This window comes from Bemisia tabaci, chromosome 4 (genome assembly GCF_918797505.1).
Source record: "Bemisia tabaci chromosome 4, PGI_BMITA_v3".
NCBI lineage: Eukaryota > Metazoa > Arthropoda > Insecta > Hemiptera > Aleyrodidae > Bemisia > Bemisia tabaci.
The window spans coordinates 11,971,119-11,992,217 of NC_092796.1; the positions used below are offsets into that span (position 1 = coordinate 11,971,119).

Genomic DNA, 21,099 nt, shown 5'->3' on the forward strand with positions numbered 1-21,099 from the left:
TTGCGTTTCGCCACGCCAGACGACCGAACTCTATTTTCAACTCGCCAGGCTTTTAAATTGGACGTATTTCTATCAGACGGAACTGTGTGCATTAAGACATGAGCCCTGAGACCCATAAGAATATGGGCGTAACAGGGCTCACGTCATAATGCACATAGTTCCGTTTGACAGAAATACGTCCAATTATTATCCGTGGTCCAGATGGGCACTTTTTTTAGCGAAAGAGGCTCAACGCTTTTTTGGAAGAGATGAGGCCTGCTCCATTAAAATGGTTGGCCCAAATTCACGATTGTGATGGAGTGAGGCAAAATGTGCCTTACAGTGAGGGAAAATGAGATGTCTATACCACGGCTTAAAGGAAATTTCTTATAAAGAGATTAATGGATAATGCAGAACAACGAACAGTTTGACCGGGAATTTTGTTTTTTCAACTTGACGCACGGCTGACTTATCAAGAGAAGGAAGGAGTACTTTTGTTCAGCAAGAAATTCTCTTCATCCCCAGATTTTTTAAAGTAATCTATACTTTTGGTCGATTTAACCAAAAATTTTGTCAAGCAATCAAGTATTCTTGCTTGATTTGATTGAAAAAAGTAACTCAAGGTAACCAGAAATACGAAAATGTTTTACTACGTACATAATTTGACGCAAAAAACTAACATTTCGAAAATTGACCCGGTGGCAATGATGCGAAGTTCGAGGACGAAAGATGAAATTCGAGAAAAACTGTATTAAAAGAGGCGATGTTTCCACCTTTTGGAATTCCACCAAAGGTGCCTTTATTACAGTATTTTAACTCTTGTTTGGCTCGTTCTGAATTTGAACGGTGTACTTAATTTCTCGGTCTCAGATTCCGGAACGTACTGCGTGTCGGTGTAAGTATAGGAAACTGTAGCCGCATAGGGAATAATGGACTCTGTGCCGGCTGGTATAACCACCACGTGCAGTTATGCAGTGATTTAATCACGATTGGAATCGGTTCAGTAGGTTCACTCGATCTGTATGCAGCGCATTGCTGTTTTAATTGTTGAAAATGTATAAGGTTTAGTGTCATGTGCAGTAATCATGTTAATAAATGAATGATATGGACGTATTTCTATCAACGGAACTAAGCGCCAACTTGAGTTCCTTTTAAGGAATTTAGAATGCCGGATAGCGCGTTCTGTCAAACGGTCCTAAGCGCCATGGAAAAGCATTGCGAGTATAGGACGGAATAAGCCGGACGCCCGATTCCGCCGCCAATCCAAGCCCCCTTTCTACCTCCTCGCCCTATGGCGCTTAGGTCCGTTTGATAGAAATACGTCCATATTAGTAATCGTAGCAGTGCACTGAAAAAAATCTCGGTGTATTTACTAAGAAAAGGGTAAAATTACCAAGAATTCAGGGTTCTATTGGATCCCAATTTTTTCTTGGTAAAATTACTACTTATGGAATTGGTAATTTTACCGAGAAATCTCGGTAAAATTATCGAACTTTCTCGATAATTTTACTGGACCTTGGTAAAAACGCCAATATTTTTTTTGGACTGTGGTAGAATTTACCGAGATAAAATGGCAAAGTTACCGGGAATTGATTACCAATAAAAGTGGTATTCTTACCTGAAAAAAACAGTAAAAATACCGGTTTTTAGGTAAGCTTACCAGTCTGTCTTGGTAAAATTACCAATAATTGGTAAAAAAGTGAGATGGTAAAGGTACCAACGAACCTTGGTAAAAACGCCGAGAATTTTTTTTCAGTGAGGCCCAAAGTAAAACGGGACTTCACTCCGCCATGGCCAATTCGAGGTACGGAGGGTAAACTACGTGTCCACGTTGGTCCCATTGATTTAACTTAAAACGCAATTTTTGAGACATTATATCTAAAACCGACTATAGATACCTAGAGCCACCAAAACGATTATTTTTCGTGATTTTCAAAACAACAGTGCGACTTGTATATCTCCAAAGAAGTGAGTTAGGTAGAGGCACGCCACAAGGGGGGGGGGGGGTACTGGGTCCCTGGTACTGGGGCCCGTGTTACCCATGGAAAACCACTACGAATTCACAAGCAACCCTTGTTTCGTTTTTAATCCTCGTAGAAAAACCACCCATTTGCTAAATACAATTCTAGCTGGAGCGCACTTCAGCTATGCATTCATCACTGCAAAAATGTCAAAGGAAATCGACACGCCCAGCGTGCATGGAGGCTATTTCCATTTAAATCTTCCGTCACTTTCATAAGGCGCAATGATACAACTATTTGAACTCTCCGGAATGCGTGAGGTATCACGCCGCATTTGAAGGCGTTTTCAAAACAGCCAAGTTCCGAAACCGGATTATCGTTTTGCATAGTTCATATTATTTTGTTTGTATTTTCTAACCAATTGTTTATTCATAATGCTCCTATAAAAATTACCCATTTGCTATATACAATTCTAGCTGTAGCGCACTTCAACTATGCATCCACTACTGCAAAAATGTTAACGGAAATCGAAAAGGCCAGCGTGCATGAAGGAGGTATATCCCTTGCTGTGGGGTGTTGATACATTGAAACTCGGAAAGGGTAATTTTTTTATTGCAGAGGAAATTTTTGTTTTCAACAAGTATACTTGTTGTCAAGTATATGACCAAAAACGCCTCGAACCTGCAACCTAAAATTTCTGCTGAAAAGGGCTTTTCTCTGGGAATTTTTTTTGCAAATCACCCTTTACTCTAATGGAGCAGCCGGGTTTTTTCTCTCATTTTATGTAGGCACTGGTCTTCAAATTGTCAATAAAGAGAAAATCAAATCGCTTAATGATGCCACCAAAACAGCAGAGTATGGCGACTACAAAACTTGAAGTTGAACGACACCGAAAAAAAAGGATGCTTATTTAACATTCTGGATGTAAAAAAGTGTGCGACAACTCACAAAACGCTGAACCAACCGCCACAGCAGTTAGTTTTACACCATGACATTGCCAAAAGAACTGCTGTGGCGATTAATCCAGCGTTTTATAAGTTGTTGCACACTTTTTTACATCCAGAATGTTAAATCAGCATCCTTTTTTTCGGTGTATGTTGGAAATTTGAGAGGATAGTAAAAATTACATGAGTTAGCATGGAGAAATGTCACCTTCCCGGCAAAGTATCACAAGCGCCACTTTGCCAACTTTTCAAGAGACACAAAAAACTGAATTGCGACCGTAAAAGACGGATGTTTGGCTTGAAACTTGAAATATAGATCCAGCACACCTCCCTGCTTCGAATTTTAATAAAATTTCTTTAAAAAAACGGGTTTTTCTTTGAAAATTGGCGCTTGTGATATCGGCTTCTCGGGGCACTCTGAGAATCTATTGGCGCTTGTGATACGAAAGCCCATCAAATTTAACGGAGTTTTTTCCATATTTCTTCATTTTTAATCTAAAAAAAAATATTATTTTCGTATGTAAATGCATCTTATTAATTCAAAACTACCCATAACTCAACTTTAATAAAAATAGCGCTTGTGATACTTCGGCCGAAAAGTGACGAATCGCTCCAAGTCATTCCAAAAGTTGTTGATACTAATATCGAAAATCAATCTCAAAGATGAGCGATTATTCCCAACTTGGCGCTTGTGATACTTTTCTCTTACATGGCGCTTGTGATACGAAAGTTCGTCAACTTCAATGGAGTATTTTAAATATTTATTTATATTTAGTCTAAAAAAAATATTATATTCGAAATAACGAGATGTAATTACATGCGAAAATAATTTAGTTTCAAGTCATTCCGAAGACTGCCGTGACAAAAATTGTAAAACAATCAGAAAGGTAGGCGGTTGCCGAACTTGGCGCTTGTGATACTTTTCTCCCAAATGGCGCTTGTGATACGAAAGTACATGAGCCTGAGACCATAAGCATATGTGCATAACAGGGCTACGTCATAATGCACACAGTTCCGTTTGATAGAAATACGTCCAATTGACTATGAACCAAATCTTGAAGAGGAACAAACCATGGCCAGTACATTGACGTGGCATGGAGGCGCATCGGACACATCGCAACGAGATCGCGCCTACGATAAGATCAGACCGCAACCCGCACTGCTTCTGATCGTTTATTGCCTTAGAGCGTTGGTAGTCGGCTTTTTACGAAGAAACATAACATGTAGCGTTTTTCTTGGAGGCTTCTGCTATTGCACCAAAAACAAGAAAGTTAAAAATCTAGAGTTTTTAAATTGAAAGAACTAAATTCTTGCCGTCAGATTTGCTTTGAATTGAAACGGCTACATAACACACACACTGCCTAGCATTTTTCAAGTAACTAGACAATTTTAAGGGGTAGCAACATTTTTAATTTTTCTCCTTCATCATTTTAACAATACTTTAAGTTTGCGGCTAATAAAAAAGTGATTTACGTGCGAACTTTGGGAAGCAAGTTTGATTTCATCATTCTCCTACTATACGTACTTCAGAAACTCAACGTGGGTGCACTTAACATTTTCATCGAAAGCAGTTGCGAGTGTTCCTGAAAATTTATTTTCCGCAATAAACGAATTATCGCTGCCTTCCTTTTTCTTCATTCTTTTTCATACATGGTCATGATTCAAGTTTGCTTCATGAAGTCTTCGATTTTCATAGATACCTCATTTTATACTCAGCAGATTGTACGGGCGTGAAAAAATCTAAAATCCCTTTCAGACCTCATTGATATCATGTCATAATGCGATCAACCACATCAACTTCAATGACTACGACGCTACAAAAGTTCTAGTTTCAGGATTAGGTAATTTATTCACCGATTTAAAATACAAATACATCGTAAATAAACACAATCTGTAGGTATAAGTATTATAACTTCCATTCTCTAGATGTTAACATGTACACCTCCATGCAATTTTATTAGTTGGCCTTAAAGGAAGAGAAAGACCTAATGGCCTCGGAGGCGGCATTCTTGATTGACTTGGCTTGCTTTTTCTCGGTTCTCAAAATGTTCCTGGTCGTGTCCATTACGGTTACGCTGTTTTGCAGGAATCCTCGGATCGTTTGACGCAGGTTCTCAACATGTGCCCTCAGTAGATCAGCATAGTTAATAACGCGCTTGAAAGCTTCAGCAGGCTCGTGAATTACTATCTCTTTATCAGCGTCAGGATTCTGAAAGCCAAACAATTGACGACCAATTAAACACTTAAGTACTGTAAAGTACTCAAAAATCCAATTTCCGTGCTAAAAATTGTACGTACCGTGTTCCATAACTTTTTTGCACGGTGGACTCATAGGACTCCAACAACGGCGCGGTGCGCAGTGGATCGACTCAATTAAAGAGGTCGGACATAAAATTTTTGACTAAAATTGCAAATTTTGATGTTTATTTCGTCACGTTTTAAATCGCTGGGTGCTTTGAGGAGAAAATGTTTCGAGGAAACCAGGGAAATCACTGTTAGAACGTCTAATTTTTGTACAAACGGAGTTATGAGCGTTTAAAGTTTCCAAATTTTGTCCGACCTCTCCTCCAGACTCGATCCACTGTGCGGCGGGCTGGCCCGGGACAATGGGGTAGATAATCGCCACATGTTAAAATTGAGGGGCTTGGAGGGTAAAGCGCATGAGTGCAGTTTTTGAAGAAATTGAGATATTTAACGATTTCAAGTAAAATTAGCCTTAATGCATATTCCGTAAAAAATTCTCTCTTAAATTCCAATTTTTAAGCATCAAAAAGTCAGTTCGAACCATCTTTCCGCCATGAGGATCCGTTTAATTTTGAAACTTCAAACCTGAATTTCTCGAAATAGTAAAAACTGAACTTATGCGCCTTGTCCTCCAACCCCCTCAGTTGCCCCTTTTTAAGAAATTTTGCAGAGCCCCACAGGACCTCTTTTGTACTTTTTCAGACGTTCTACGAGGAAGATCCAGTTTTAACTTTTGACAAATACGTCCTGAAGCTCTTCTGCGTCTGCTTGACAGAGCTCCCGATGAGTGTCAAAATACCGTTTTTGACAGGCCCTGTATAGCTACACAACTAGACTGAAAATCGATGTCGAGAGTATTTTTCTTCTGCGAAAAAATCCATAAAGAGTTAGTCAGTTAGAACCGGTTTCACCCATAAAGCAGAAATGTACTTTCTACCGTCGTCATAACGCCAAGATGAAATCAAAAAACTGTCTGTGACTACGAGAGGAATGCCGATCGTAAACAACTTAATTGGTCTTAATTTCGAAAACTCAATGAAGTATGGCACTTCAAAAGGAAGTGGTTTTAAATTGTAAAATAATCAACAAATTAGGATTAGAGATATTATCAGAAAAAAATATCGTAGATTTTAAAACTTAACAATAGGTAGTTGGAAATACGAACTTTTCGACCTCAGCCATCGATGTCTTCTTCCCAAGTATCACAGATTGCAATAAGTAGCAATTACATAGTAAAAATACTGCAAATCCACTGAGTGTTGTGTATGTTGCCTAGCTCCCATTTGAAGGGGCTCCATCTATTGAAACTTATTGCAATAAAATTTAAATAAGTTGCAATTTCTCATTGCATTGCATTTTGCCTGTATTTCTGACACATAAAGCTGATTTGATTAATTGTTTAAAATCGGCATGAATCAATTAAATTATGTAAAATTATTGCAATTAAATGGTATACAAATTACAATTTTATTGAAATCAAATTGCAATTTAATTTCAATATTTTCGTTGCGCTGTGCTACTTGGGCTGGTTCTACTTCATACAAGAAAAACAAATTAAAAATATATCATAGTCACCGAAAGAACATTCAACAAGGTAAACATATTGTAAAAGAAGATAAGAAGGTAGTTGGAATGATTTTTATCCTCATACCTCTGTAGCACCTCCGACAACGCTTGTTACAAGCACCACGACGCCAAAAGCGATCAACCCGCTAGAATGCATTTTTCGAGGGAACATCGGACCGTAACTGCAAAGTGAGGCGTATCAATTCAATGTTCTGCTAAAATTCAATTTTGCTCCTTGCGTGCTGACATCATCCAAGGACGTGCATTTCTTCCCCCCCCCCCCTTCCTGATTGGGGCAAACATGGGTACACGTCTGCAAGGCATATTGTATGACGCTCGTTCAAAAGTCTGGCGTGGCCAATATCGTCAGAAATATAGTATTTTCCATGCGAACTAAAAAATCTGCGGGGAGTGATTAAGTTCGGACTGTCGATTGCATGACATCAGTGCGCACTAAATCGAATCACGCAAAGATACAGGTGATGCGACGGCAGAAAGAAAAGTGTTCAGGTGCGCTCGAAAAAAACATGGAAATTGGTGTGTTTTTAAAGTCTAATACATAATAATTGTTTTGTGCATTTTTTTTTGGGTAAAATATAACGGCTAGTACCCAAGCAGAATTTTCCAACAGTAAAATTGCTATTTTTTGAAATTGAGTTCCGATAATTCTACGATTATTTGGCGATCTAATCGCTAGGTTCATCAACATTTGAGAGATTACACTTAATCTTGTCACAATTATATTTCTACTAGAGGCCTGAGGCCGCTACGCAGCCGCCAACCATTCAGAAAAGCTACGCGTAAAAAATAGTAGAACAACCACGTTCAATCCCTGGTAAAAATTGACAGTAGAATCTGTGTTCCAAAATACCATAGACCTAGAGCCGGCTGTAAGATTTCCAATAGCTTCTATAGCCGGCAACACAATTTTTTATAGCCTTTTATAGCCGATGGCGATTAAGCAACAGCCTGGCGATAAATAGTGTATGCTAAACGTTACTAATTACGGATGCTAGGACTTAGTGAGTTTTTGGACTACCGCTCTCTTTTTGGGCCGCAGTATCTTGATTTAATTTGCGAGGAAAGCTCCGTACTTTTGAAGGATGCCTGCTATTCCTAATATGTTGGAGCACCTTCAATTTCGTATGATACTGTGCAATACCTCTGGTGTGAAATAGTTGCTTCAAGCGCCGCGGTGCGCGGGCAGCCAGTGCTGAACGCGCATAGGCGCCTACAAACCTAACAGGGATACTTCACGCATTGCGCAATGCGTGAAGTATTCCGGTTAGGTTTGTAGGCGCCAGTGCGTCGCCGCTCCGCTTTGTGTTAGGCTCTAATATTTAATCTGGCGGAGTCAGCGTTTTTCAACTCATGACTTTGAAATGTTTGCACACTCTGTATGGATTATTCTCATTTTAATCGATGAAAAAAAAAATATGTAGTAAAGGAAAATAAAATGTGCGTTTTGTAAATATTAAGGTGATTCCGTACAAACTTAAGGATTTACAAAGCACAAGAATTTCTACACAATTTCTTATAGCCTTTTATAGCCGATGGCGAAAAAGCAACAGCCAGGCGATAAAGTGTAAAGCCCCCGGCGATAGGAACTATAGCCCGGCTGTATAATTTTTTATCGCTTCGTATAGCCCGGCCGTATGATTTTTTCCACTTTCTACAATATGATATTCTATCGCCCTCTTCAGTCGGCTGTAAAAACTCCTATGGTATTTTGAAACGCAGCTCCTATCGCCAATTTTTACCAGGGAGTTATTTAAGAGATAATGGATAAAACAAAAGCATATTCGCCTCAGATTGCAACGTTGTGTACCAATTTTTTTGTTTTATTTTTGTACGCCGTTTTTAAAAAGCTACACACAGTTTTTCCACGAATTTTGCTAAATGACCTCAAATGTAAGCATCGAAAATTTCAACGCGATAATTTCGCTCTTCCATTTTCTTTTTATGTAACAAAAAAATAAATATCTTCCGAGTTTCTGAATCGTTACAATGAAGACATATATTTTCCCTTCCCTTTACTTATGATAAAAACTGTAGCAGAGAGGCAAGACTGATGACACGTAATCCTAGTTTAACGGAGACTTTAGCGTCGCGCGAGCCAGGGAAGGGAACGCGGTGGAGTCATCTTTGCAGTGTGACGCACCTCCCATTCGGTTAGCGGCAATATGCCTACACCCATGGCCGAATTGTTATCTCGTTACGCCTACCGAAAATGAAATAAAAAATCGACGCCTGCACGCGGAAAAAAAGTTTTCTTAGCTACCTCTGATTGCAACGTTTCAAATCCCTACGAATTTTTTTTCAATCATTTTTTTTTTTAAAAAAAGCTACGCACAGTTTTTGTAGAAGTTTCCGAGAAGTTCCTGGAAAGATTAGAAATAAAATCACAAAAAAATGTCGACACGATATTTCAGTTCGTTCTGTTTTCTTTGTATTAAACCAACATTCATTTTACGCGAATCAAGTTTCAGAATCGCTGCATCATTGAACATCGTCCGAGTTGCTGAATCGTTGCAATTAGGATACTTATTTACCCTTCAATCGTGGCAAAAACTGGGCATAGGGACCGTCAAAAGGAATGACGGGTGGTCCTAGTTTTGCGGAGATTTTGGCGTTTCGCAAGGCAGAGGAGGGAGCTCAGTCGAGTGTCGAGTCATCTTCACAATGTGATGCGCCTTCAGTCCAGTTAGTGGCTACATGTGCCTTTACTTTACCCGTTGTCGAGGAGTTATCGCAAATAACTCTCGCATTACGTTTGGTGCAATGCGAGAAGTATTCATGCAGTCTTGTAGGCGCTAATGCGCGCCTAATGCCGACCGCACTGTCTGGCGCAATGCATGAAGTATTCCCACAGTCTTGCAGGCGCTCATATGAGTTTGACACCGACCGCACCGTGTTTGGCGCGATTATTCGAACTCGCGTTAGGATAATCGCGGTATCGAAAAATGGGGCTTAAAAGGCCCGCGTTGTGTTTCGACGCCGTATGAGCAGTCCAACGTTGCCTCGTTTCTCCCTGTAAAACATTTTTTCTGAGAAAATTAGAGAAATTCCTATGTTCGCTTTTTTAGATTGAAGTGGACCATTGAACAAGTTAAGAATTTAAGCACTCTGATACATGATTCTTCAACAGAATTTCATGCAGAACACGATTTGCGCAACAAAAACTACTGAAATCAACTTCCAGCGAGGCTATTAACGTTTTTATTGTCCATTGGTTACGGGAATTGAATTCAAAGTGTGCACAACTTGAGCTTAGCGTCAAGATTGATGTTGCCATATTTTCATATTACTAAGACTGTCATAGTAATCCTCTTTATTGTTAGTAGAAGGGTAATGATTCTTGAGGATAGCGAGAATAAGATGTTTTTTCAGACTCCATCAGCATTTTGAATAATTTCTCGAACTGTTAGAAAATACGGCAGAAAAGCCGAGATTCGCGTTTCCGGCACCAAGAATTGACACTTCATCGCGAGATACGCATTTTTATAATTACTGTTTTTAACCTGTTGTTAGCGGATTTGGATCATTTAAAGACTGAAAAAAGAGTTTCACACTTACGATTCTTCATCAGATAAGATTTAGTTAGACGTCATAAGGCCAGATCATTAAGCATTGCATAATTGGAAAATGACATTTGATCACGAGTTAGGTACGCATTTCTGCAATTATTTGCGTTTTTAACCTGCTCTTGATCATTAAAATTAAAAATAGAGTTTATTCATTCATACTTAACTCATTATTCATACTTAAAACTTGTTTAGAGGCTTTAGTTGATCCAATACCGTGATTCATCAATAAAAGAATCAGAGAATTGACTTCCTTAAGTAACGATTACACTACAGGTAGGTAAGAAGATAGTGCAGTCTCTAGAAAATATCTTCTCTGCTTGGACTCTTAAAAAATTATGTAGGTAATACTTTTCTTTCTATTTTTCCTCCAACATTTTGGCATATGTACTGTTAGAAACCCACAGCCACATTAATAGCCTGAGATGCTGAATGTCTATAAATAAATTAAATAACTAACTAACTATATGTATGCGATATATGAAGTACCCGTAGAAACCAGGAGAACATCCACGCACCACCCATCCTTGCTTTGCGCCTTAGTTTCAAATGGTCCAGTGGACAAAGTACTTTTTCTTCAATTTTGATTATTCACAGTTCATTGACGAAAGCTCATTTTATCCAAGAAAAACTTATTGAATTCACATACACAGATATTATGCGGCTCAGCTCTTCAAAAAAAGTATTCTTTTATTCTAGTCTTTTTTATCGAGAAGGGAGGGGAGGTTGGTAAATAATTTAACATAAAAAGAGGTCAAATTAAAAATTGAAAGAAATATTAATTAAAATTTTCATCGGAGCTTAACATACCATCAATTTACAAAATATTGAACACAAAGATTTAGAGGCATGAAATTAGGGGCTACTTACAAAAATGGCACAACATTAAAAAATGCCTTCTTTCTGAGGATAAGAAGGGGAAATCTTACAAACAAAAATACTTAACAACAGAATAGAAAGATCAGCAAGAGCTAGTATTGCACCAGAGGCAACCTAATTATGCCTACTGCCTGAAAGAAGAAAAATATACAGCCCCACCTTGTTACAACGTTTTCAAGAGAGAATTGAAAGGCAGAAAATTGGAGAAAAGTTATTTTGAGAAACGACTGGCCAGGACAGAGAGCAATAAACTTCATCTCGAAAAACGTTATGATAAGATACAATTAGCAAAATCTCCTCTTAACCAGAGTCATCACCACAAAAACGAGATATTCTAGATACAAAAATCTCAGAAACAGCCACGCTAGGCAATGGAACTCATCAAGTCTTTTGAATTATTCCATTTCCTATCATCCAATTCCTTTGATCTTCGCTAAAGCACTTACGATTTTTGGTGGTTTTGTACATTTACAGAAAACATAATTTTGATGGTGTTAGCGTGAGATATAAACACAAACAGAGAGTTCCTATCCCACTTTACATAATACATTCAAGAACCCCCTTCACAAATTCATTTCATAGGTTAGATTTTCCCCTTGCATCTCAATACCTCTGATCCTTTTTCTATTTTTATCGTTTCTTAACTCTTCCGGACAAAATTATTTGCGTATTAAAATACATACAGCTACTACATGATGAAGATGCCTACTATTTACACATCAAGATATTTTTCAATGCAATTGACAATATAGCAGTGACTGACTTTGCAAATGATCTCCCTCAATGGGGAGTGTTTCTGAGGGCCTAACACACAGAGCCACCATTGACATTTCGTTTAGAGTTAAATCAATGGTGTAAATAGAGAGATAAAAAAGTATTCCGATTGCAGAGTTTTGAAGTTGCCTCTTATTTTTTATTTTTTTGTGAGAGCATATTACTTGCTTTCGAAAGAGCGAAGAATATTTCTTTTAATTTTGTACGATAATAATGATACGTATTCAAACTTGAAAAATATAAAATAAGGCTAGAAGTCTGCAATCTAATAGATACCAGCTTTTCAGGTTTCACCACTGATATAGGTATACACGAATTCAGATAAACAAATGATTGCTACCTCAATGTGTTGAAATTCACAGTTAAAGAGATTAATACTTAAATATACAGAAACACAAATCATGAGCAATAAAAACAGATCATCATTTTGGCACTAGAAATTTGGTAATTCGGCCATTCGACTAAATTTAGCAGAAAATATTTTAATACATGCATCAATGATGAGAAACTAAAGTAGAACACACTTAAGTAGAAACTATTTATGAGCTGACCTCTTGGCAGTATATGTAGGTTGTCTTTCTTCCGTTTTCTGTTATGCAAACCTCTCTTCTGTACTAAAATAGCATGAACAAATGTAGTATGAATCGTTTCATAGTTTACAGCAATGTCTCATTTCATCTATAATATGTACTTTTTTTTTTTTTTGAAGCATAGTTCAGAGATTTGTATTAAGAAAAACAGAAATTACGACTAATGCGAGATCATATGTCAATAGAGCTACAATTCCCCCTCCTCCCCCTAATCAATCATTTAAATATCAGTTAAATATTATGACTCGCAGAATCTACATGCAATAAATGGAGAGAAACATACAATCGCATGCATGATTAGCAGCATTAGGAGCATTTTCAATATGAGGAACTTCTTATACTTCATGTGAGATATGTAGATATTCCTTTTTTCAGCACAAAAATAAGATGAAAATGCCCATAACTCAAGACTTCTAGAAATGATGAATATGATGATAAAATACAAATTATACAATGATTCACTAAAAAAACACAATGAACAAAAATTGAAAAAGTTGAGTAAAAGGGGGCACACGTTTGCTTGAAATGGCAAGACAATAGTCCAATAGTCGACATTAAGATATGGAGTGAAACGAAAAAGTTTTGACAAGATATGTGAAAAGAGACCTTATCCTCTAGGAAAAAATGTTCCTTCGCTTTTTTCAGAAGCACAAAAGAGCATAATCTGAAAATTTTGACGCAAATTGGTTCTAAAGGCTCAAAAGTTGAGAGAAATATGAGTCCTGAAGTTACACGACAAACATTCTTACATTATACGAAAATGTGGTTTAACTTATAGTAAAAAGCTAGAGAAAATGTATTCTTTGAAGATAAGGTCCCACCTCACAGATCTGTTCGAGATTATTTCTTATGAAATCAAAATTACATTTCTACTATATAAAGGGGCTTGGAGGGTTGCAACGCGCATTGGTATACATTCTTTTTCCATTGTTGCAGCAACATAGCTCGAAAATTCATTTTTATGAAAGTTAACGACACTACCTTTGAATGGCAAATTATACGTATATACAAGAAAGTTTCACCAGATTAGAATACCCTTCAAATTCTCTAGTTTAACAATTTGGGTTTTCTTTCAATTCACGATCATTTGTTTTCCCAATGAAATAAACTAAATATTTGTGGGAATAATTGTTTCCCCACTGCCATAGAATTTGAATCTAATTCTGCACAAAAAGACCGTACACGGATGATAAAAACAAACAAAATGTACACTATAATCAACTAACTTATGACAAAACACAATTCTGAGTACATAGCACCAAACAATAAATTAGTGTTGTCTCAAGGTACATGATTGATGAATGGGCAGCTCACAGCACTGAAGAAAAGATTCTTTGATGATGCTCGCTTATCTTAATCTAGAAACATGTGAGTATTAAAATGACAATTTATCTTTAAAAAAGAAAAAAAATAGTGGAAAGGGACCATGTGCTAAAGACACGTCAACTAGATTCCATGTCTTGCATGGATCGGTTCAACCATACACATTAGACGCATTTCATTCAGATCACAACATCTGGAGTACCTGAATTGTGCCAATCAGGATTATAGAACATTTCTGATATTTAAAGAAATTTACACTGATCACCTACAATACTTGATTCCACAAGATGGAAGAATATATTTTACAGCAAGCATAGTGATAAAATTATTCAAAACTAAAAATGTAATTATTATGAAGCCTTCAAGATGCTATATTTAAGAAAGATTTTAAAATCATTGTTAAAATTGGCTGAGAATTTTGATTTTCTGACGATACAATACTTCAAATTGTTCTGGATTTAGATGAAAGACGTTTTTAAATAAATGCTCCATCAAAGCTGGGGCGCAAAGTTGCTTTTTTCCCCTTTAGAAAAATGTCTTACTTGTTGCAAGCATTGATAACTTATCAAGGTACAATCAGTACATCTTTTGATACTTCAAGTTATTACTATCAATTTTACCCTGAATTTTCAGCATTTTAAATTTCATAATTAATGAGTAGATATTTAATAAGTCGAATAAAAAAAGATTGTACAATTTAAGAATGATAAGTACAAAACACTTCAGAACTGTGAAATTAATAATGCCCCAGATTGACATTTTTAAAACTGAACTTAGACCAAAAATTTCCAAGTTTTACTCTCAGAAATTGAGGGGGAAAAGGTCACCTATTTTTCCAGCGCATACTTGGATGTTCTGGTTTCTTATTATAAATAAATTATTTTTCTTCCCTAACTTTTTTGTGTGACAGAATGTGCATTTCATGTTCCTTAACTTCTAAAATATGATACATGAGTGACGTCTTTTCTTCTTCGAATGTTTGGGTAGCAAAATGCCCTAACACAGGAAGAGGGCATATTGAGATGACCTCTGCTCACCGGGCAAACTGAATGCACGGGGGAAAATAAAATTATCTAATATACGGAAAATGGCAAGTAAAATGATTGAGGAAAAACAATAACAAAACATGAGCTAAACAATGTAACACAGAAAGAAAAGAAAAGAAAGAAATAAGAACACAATTTTCAACTACTGAGGAAACTCAGAGTTAAGTCATGGATAGTAGCAAATTAATGATAAACAATCCGCAAGTAGGGGACTGATGTTAAAATCGGTAAAAAATCATAAAATTCTCTGGAAGATCTATCCAAAGTGCATAAATTCTTGTGGTTAGTATGATCTCAAAAAGAGGGTATGGATCTCGATCAAATGATAAAATTGACATAGACTTCTTTGAACAGAGAGAAGATAAAATCATGTACATATTTGGTAAAATAGTAGCTGGCGAGAAATTTGTTTTTCAATTCTCCTCCTGTTACCAACAAATGAGATCTAATGAGAATCGTATTATCTAAAGATTGTTCGATCTAGTACTAAATACTAGGAATCAGTTATTGAATCACACGACATTGAAACAGACACTGTTTCTTTGCCTTTTTCAGACTGAACTTTAAAATGATACTGATCTGAGAAATATCTCTTCGCTGGCAGTTCCATCGAGATCGAGTCATTGCAGTTCTGACTATCGCCTGACAGTAAGGGGCTATCCAATGATTCGCTATTACTGTTGAAGCATGACCTACTCTGATAACCGGTATCTTCCGAAGAGCTTGTTTTGGATACTGCTGATATCTGCCACATGTAATTTCCATTTGTTTTCTGCGAAAGGATTTCTGTATTGTCAGCAGAATCAACAGGCATCAGCACAGACGTTGAATTCATATATTCCTTGTTTGTTACTTTGGCAAAAGGTTTCATGCTCAGTTTAGGTTCATCTCCTTCATTGTTGATCAGCACAGACGTTGAATTCATGTATTCCATGTTGTTAACTTTAGCAAAAGGTTTCATGCTCGGTTTAGGTTCTTCTGCTTCGTTGTTGATTTTGATGAGGCTGAAGTTGGCATTACCACTATCCTCAATGTAACTCATTCTGTAGCTACTAGATTCTGGAATAACCGAGTGAGATGCTAAAGGGAAAAAAAGAGGAAATAAAAAATTACAGACTAGTATTCAAAATATATATATCTACATTCTCTGATTATCTTTGCAACACAGTGGAGAGGCTCCACAAAAAATCACTATACTTTTTTTCTCGGATTGATCATTTAAACAATGAAATAAAAAAGAGTAACTACGTTCATAAATTTACTAAAGAAAAAAAAAGTTACGTAGCCAGTGACTAAATATTTTTGAACTACCATTAGAATCCCCCAACAGCAAAGAATGTATATTTTAGCCATTCCGTAGTATTATTTTGATTCAGTCTGCGTTAAATAAACTGCTGTTCATTGAAAGAAATTCAAAAGGACAAAGTAGAGTAGTGTTGGGAAATATATACTACAACATCGTCAAATTTTTCTATCATTAGGGTCAATCGAACTCAAAATGATCAGAAATTAATACAATTTGCTTACCTTTAATTTTAATTAGACTATCTTGGGCATTATCTGATGATACATCCATCGGCACATTTTCTTTATTTGCAATACTGAAGTCTAGTCGTACTGATGCTTTTGATCCAGCTGTAGTGTTCGGAGATGTCAATCCACTGCAATTGTATGAGATGGGTGAGCACCCAGGAGAAGAAAGGTGAGAGTTGGGTGTGCCAGCGGTTCTTGAAGTGATGATTGGTGTGGAGGGAAAATATTGCTGAGGGGAAAAAAACACAATGAGAATAAGTATCCACAACTGCCCTACTAAATTTTTTGTATTTTTCTGCTAAGAATTTGTGCAGCAGCTTGAGATTACCTAAAAATGCTGTTACAGTTGATAAAACCTCCAGGAGCCTTTTTTGTATATTTATGGAGCATTTGCATAATATGTGATAAATTCAATCCAACGGTTTTTAAAATTTCTTTATTTATCAATTTCCTGACTTGCTATGCATTTTTCTGACTCCGAAATGTGCAAATTCCCTGACCTTTGAACAAAAGTTCCATTTAGACTTTTTCTTTCAAATTATGCTGACTTCTGCTAAACGCTGCTCACTCAAATTTCCTGTCTTTTCCAAAATTGCCAAAAGTTTCCTGATTTTTGGGGTTTTCCAGACTCCTGAAAACCCTAAACCTGCATTAAACAGCGTTACAACAGGGTGAGGGGAACTAAGATTTGAAAAATGATCGTCAATTTTAAACAATAGTATAATTGTTGGAGGAAGGTATATTTGAAGCAGGGAAGCAGAGAGTTCTTCGCCTTCACAATTTTGGAGGCAGCCTTTGCATTTTTTGAGGTTGCCTGCCCATTATTGTCTACATGAGATTAGCCAGTTAACTATTTCCTTCACATAAAAGAGCGCACCTAACTATTTTCTTTGCATAAGTTTCTTTGGCAAAACGTTATAGGCTTAGCAGGTTTAAGCCTCCTGCCTTCAAATTTTTCTTCCTTTCCAGATACCTTCAAATTTTTTTACTCCCTTTTTCAGGTGCCTTCACATTTGCTCCACAATCGGCTGATCAAGCTATCCTGCAGTCGCAATTTGAAGACACAATTCACTAAAACTAGATCAAAATAGGCGTGAGTAGGAGTTTTCCTCAAAGCCACACAGAACACAGGTGGAAAAAAAGGGGCAAAAAAAAAGGGGAAAATGCATGAAGTAATACTTGAGTGTAACTCAATTTATATAAGTTGAGGCTGACCTGGAATGACGGACTGGACGCTAATCCACTTGTGACAGGACTGAGGTCTACGGTTGGAGCAGGTTTTACTGGTGACGGAGGCTCATCCTCACATTGAAAGAAGAGTTTTCGTCTCATGGATGACGTGCTAAGACTATCATCATTACTAGATTCTGGTTGGATGAAATAGCGAGATAGTACAGCTTCAACTTCCTCTGGAAGCTCAGGAGGTAAACTTAGACCTGTCTGCACGGAGGCTGAAAATAGTGAAAACAATGATTACTGAATGATCGATTTTTTTTCTTTTATTTTTGTAAGAAAAAAAGCCTCCAAATTTGAAACATGAAAAGATATGGAACTCACATTCATTACAATATTACAATTTTTTGCTTGCATTTTTCTTTATTTTAAAAATTATACCTATACTGACTATTACACTATATTTTCAGAATTAACTTTTTCCTTCTCAAATTCCAGAATATTTTAAGCAAAATTTGCACGCATTTTCTATATAAGTATTTTGGAGAACTGCAGGAGGCATCCTATATATCTCACAAAAGTTTAAAATGGATTCCTCCTTGAAGCCTTATCAAAAAGTTCAAAAGAGGCTCTGAAAAGCTCTGCAAAATGTCTTAACAATGGGGCTTCTAGGTTTTGCCAAACATTTTTGACAGAATTAGGGAATGATCACCCCCTTGTTCCCTGGGCCAGTCTCCCTCTGCATATCTCTTGGGATGCATTATAGCTCTCTCTATTAGTAAGGTTCAAGTTTTTCCAGGGAAAAATTAAAAAATAAAATTGAGCAAAACACTTCTTACTATGAATGAGTTTAAAACTAAAATTAAAATTGCAATACAATACCATCAACGGTTTTTTTTTGTGCTCCTTGTAGAGTCTCGGCGAGGCGTTGAGGAGACAGCAGATGGGGCTGATGAACATGGCGTTTTCAAAGATGTGGTTGAATTTTGCGTTAGAGGTAAATCATTGACAATTGGGCTTGGACTAGGAGCAAACTGGGTATCGGAAAAGAATCTAGAACAAACCAAAAAAGTAAAGTTATTACTTCAATCTTTTCTCAAACAAACATCGTTTAACTTATTAATTAGGTAAATATTAAGTTCAGTTTGGCAACCCTCCTATATTAGTGGATAATTAAGCCTTAGAAAATTCTTTGGAGGAGAAAAAAACAATTCAAGTATTTTTGAGGAGCTGTTAAAGCATCGCAAAACCCTAATGTAGGCTGAGACCTGCATTTTTTTGTTTCTGGGTAATGGATCATCTACCTGTGTTTTCTTTTTACAATCTTAGAACCAATTCCACAGTAAGTGGCTTAAATGTATCATCGATTATTGTCAGGATAGCAATGGTTGAATGTTAAAATACATACCTCCATTCAAACGTTCAAAAATCTCTGATTACCTATAATTATTTACTTTGAGGAAAATTAGGTAATAAAAATTATTCCTTGTAACTTTGTGTGATTTTTTTTTTTTTTTTTTTAGAGAAGAAAATTAACCAAACATGTCAATAGACTGTTGTTTAAGTACTATTCCTCCAAAAAAAAAAAAAAAAAAAAAAAAAAAAAAAAAAAAAAACCTAAGAGCAAAGACTGGCACTGCCATGAGCTGAGATATGCATTTTTTTACTTTAGCCATCGATAGTTACCTTTCGATTGCTTCTTGGGCTTGAGACTCAGCTTCTGGATCCATTTGATCTTCATAATCAAAATTCTCTTCGATATTAGCAGGTTTAATCCGGGCAACATCCTCTATGCTCCATCGAAATTCAGTCTCCTTCTGAAATAGATAAAAAAAGATAATAAGAAAAAAGGGCGATGGAAAGAAAAATAAAGCTGTTATTACAGGGGAAAAAATACTTTACACTGAAGTTCCAGAGAAAAAAATTGCAGAAAAAATGTGTTCAGAATTTTTGTCTGTTATACAAAGTTTTGTCAGCAAATCAGAAAGTTGCACTAAAAGCTACGATTAGACTGAGGCCTGATTTGTAATGCTTGGTAACACCTGTGTAACTATGTATTTTGAATTCCATCTGTGATATGTGTGTTTGATCATTTGATCTTTGTTCCTTGGAGAATATATAAATTCATTCTCACTAAATACCTCATTCTTTTGTCTTTTTGTCCTGTAATTATGAGGTCACATAATAATTCAAATTGCTGAAACCACGCCCAAACCCACGCTCTGCTACCATCGAAGTTTCTCGAAGTTTCCAAGTTTAAACATATATTTTTCTCCTTGCCAGTTCTCAAAGGTTGGGAAGGATCAAATTCCTATCAATTTCTCACTCTGTCACCATGAATACTTATATCACGGAAAAGTGCACAATGCACTAAACGTAAAAATATGAGAGAATGCAGGCATGTAAAAATTTTTATACTTACAGTTTTTGGAGGATTCCGAATGGTTGAGAATACAGATGGACTTAGAATAGACCTTGTTAATCTCTCATGAAGGCCTTGGTTGAAAGGGTTAAAGGGAATCAGTTCCTTTTCATCAGAAGAAGGCGTTTTGTAGAGGGGCAAGGGACTGAAGACATTATTTTGTTGCTGTGGTGAAAATGTGACGTCAACATTGAAATCACTCTGCTTCAGATTAGGGGACTGGATCTGAACATGGAAGTGGACTGTCTTGTTTGGTGTCCCGGTATCATCAGGGGATGATTGATACTTGTCTTTCTCAGATTTCCGAAGGGACAGATACCTAGATTTGGATGCTGGGTTGCGGGCTCGAGGTGTGCTTTGCAAATCCATGTTGAATTTTTGTTGGTAAACTAGGCTTACTAAAATTTGAACTAAGAATGGTTGCTTGTTTCAGTAGGTATTACTTGTGCTTGTGAGTGGATGGTCTGCTGAGACAAACAGGGTCAGCTTCCAATTTTGCAAGAAACTTTACCTGTAAAAAAAGAGAACACTAAGTAGGTATCATAAAATAGTAATATCAAGGTTGCCTAATTATTACCATGCTCCTGCACTCTCTGCAAAAGCCTGTATTCATTTATTTACATACTATCAAAAAGTTTTTTTATCAAGGAGATATTCACCAGGTACAAACATACACTAAGCATTCTCCCAGAAAGAGATATGCACGTAGAATTGTAATTGTAGTTCATCATGATGTTAGTGAAAGATAGGTACCTAAGTGTAGGTTCTCGCTTCTTGTGACATAGGGAAAATCGCACAGGGTATACATATTGATATTGTAACTGAGTGAGGATGAGTAGCTGAAATGAGACTGAAGAAATCCGTCAAAATTCCAGCGTATTGGGATCATACGCAAGGATAGGTTCATCACATATTATTTGTTATACAATCTCATGAACCTGAGAGAATTCTTGGTGATAAGTACCTACTTAGAAACGAACATTATGGAGATGGTAGGTGTTCAGTTACTTCCTTGACTTTCTCCTCATACGTTGAGAGTTTAAAACAGATGCAATGGAGAAAGATATGCCGATTGGATAAT

At 36.7% G+C, this 21,099-nt stretch overlaps 2 protein-coding genes across 2 annotated transcripts; both read right to left on the reverse strand.

Moving 5' to 3' along the window:
- Positions 1–4,707: 4,707 nt before the first annotated feature.
- On the reverse strand, positions 4,708–6,939 carry LOC109033433 (uncharacterized). The gene is made up of 2 exons (XM_019046034.2): positions 6,780–6,939; positions 4,708–5,093 (listed from the first exon to the last, which is right to left on the reverse strand). The coding sequence occupies exons 1-2, from the start codon at positions 6,864–6,866 to the stop codon at positions 4,842–4,844; spliced, it is 339 nt and encodes a 112-aa protein (XP_018901579.1). The 5' UTR covers positions 6,867–6,939; the 3' UTR covers positions 4,708–4,841.
- A 4,098-nt stretch (positions 6,940–11,037) lies between these two features.
- On the reverse strand, positions 11,038–18,619 carry LOC109033517 (aurora kinase A activator-like protein bora). Its single transcript, XM_072299340.1, has 4 exons — positions 18,479–18,619; positions 17,639–17,874; positions 16,418–16,652; positions 11,038–15,970 (listed from the first exon to the last, which is right to left on the reverse strand). The coding sequence occupies exons 2-4, from the start codon at positions 17,753–17,755 to the stop codon at positions 15,384–15,386; spliced, it is 939 nt and encodes a 312-aa protein (XP_072155441.1). The 5' UTR covers positions 17,756–17,874; positions 18,479–18,619; the 3' UTR covers positions 11,038–15,383.
- Positions 18,620–21,099: the final 2,480 nt, after the last annotated feature.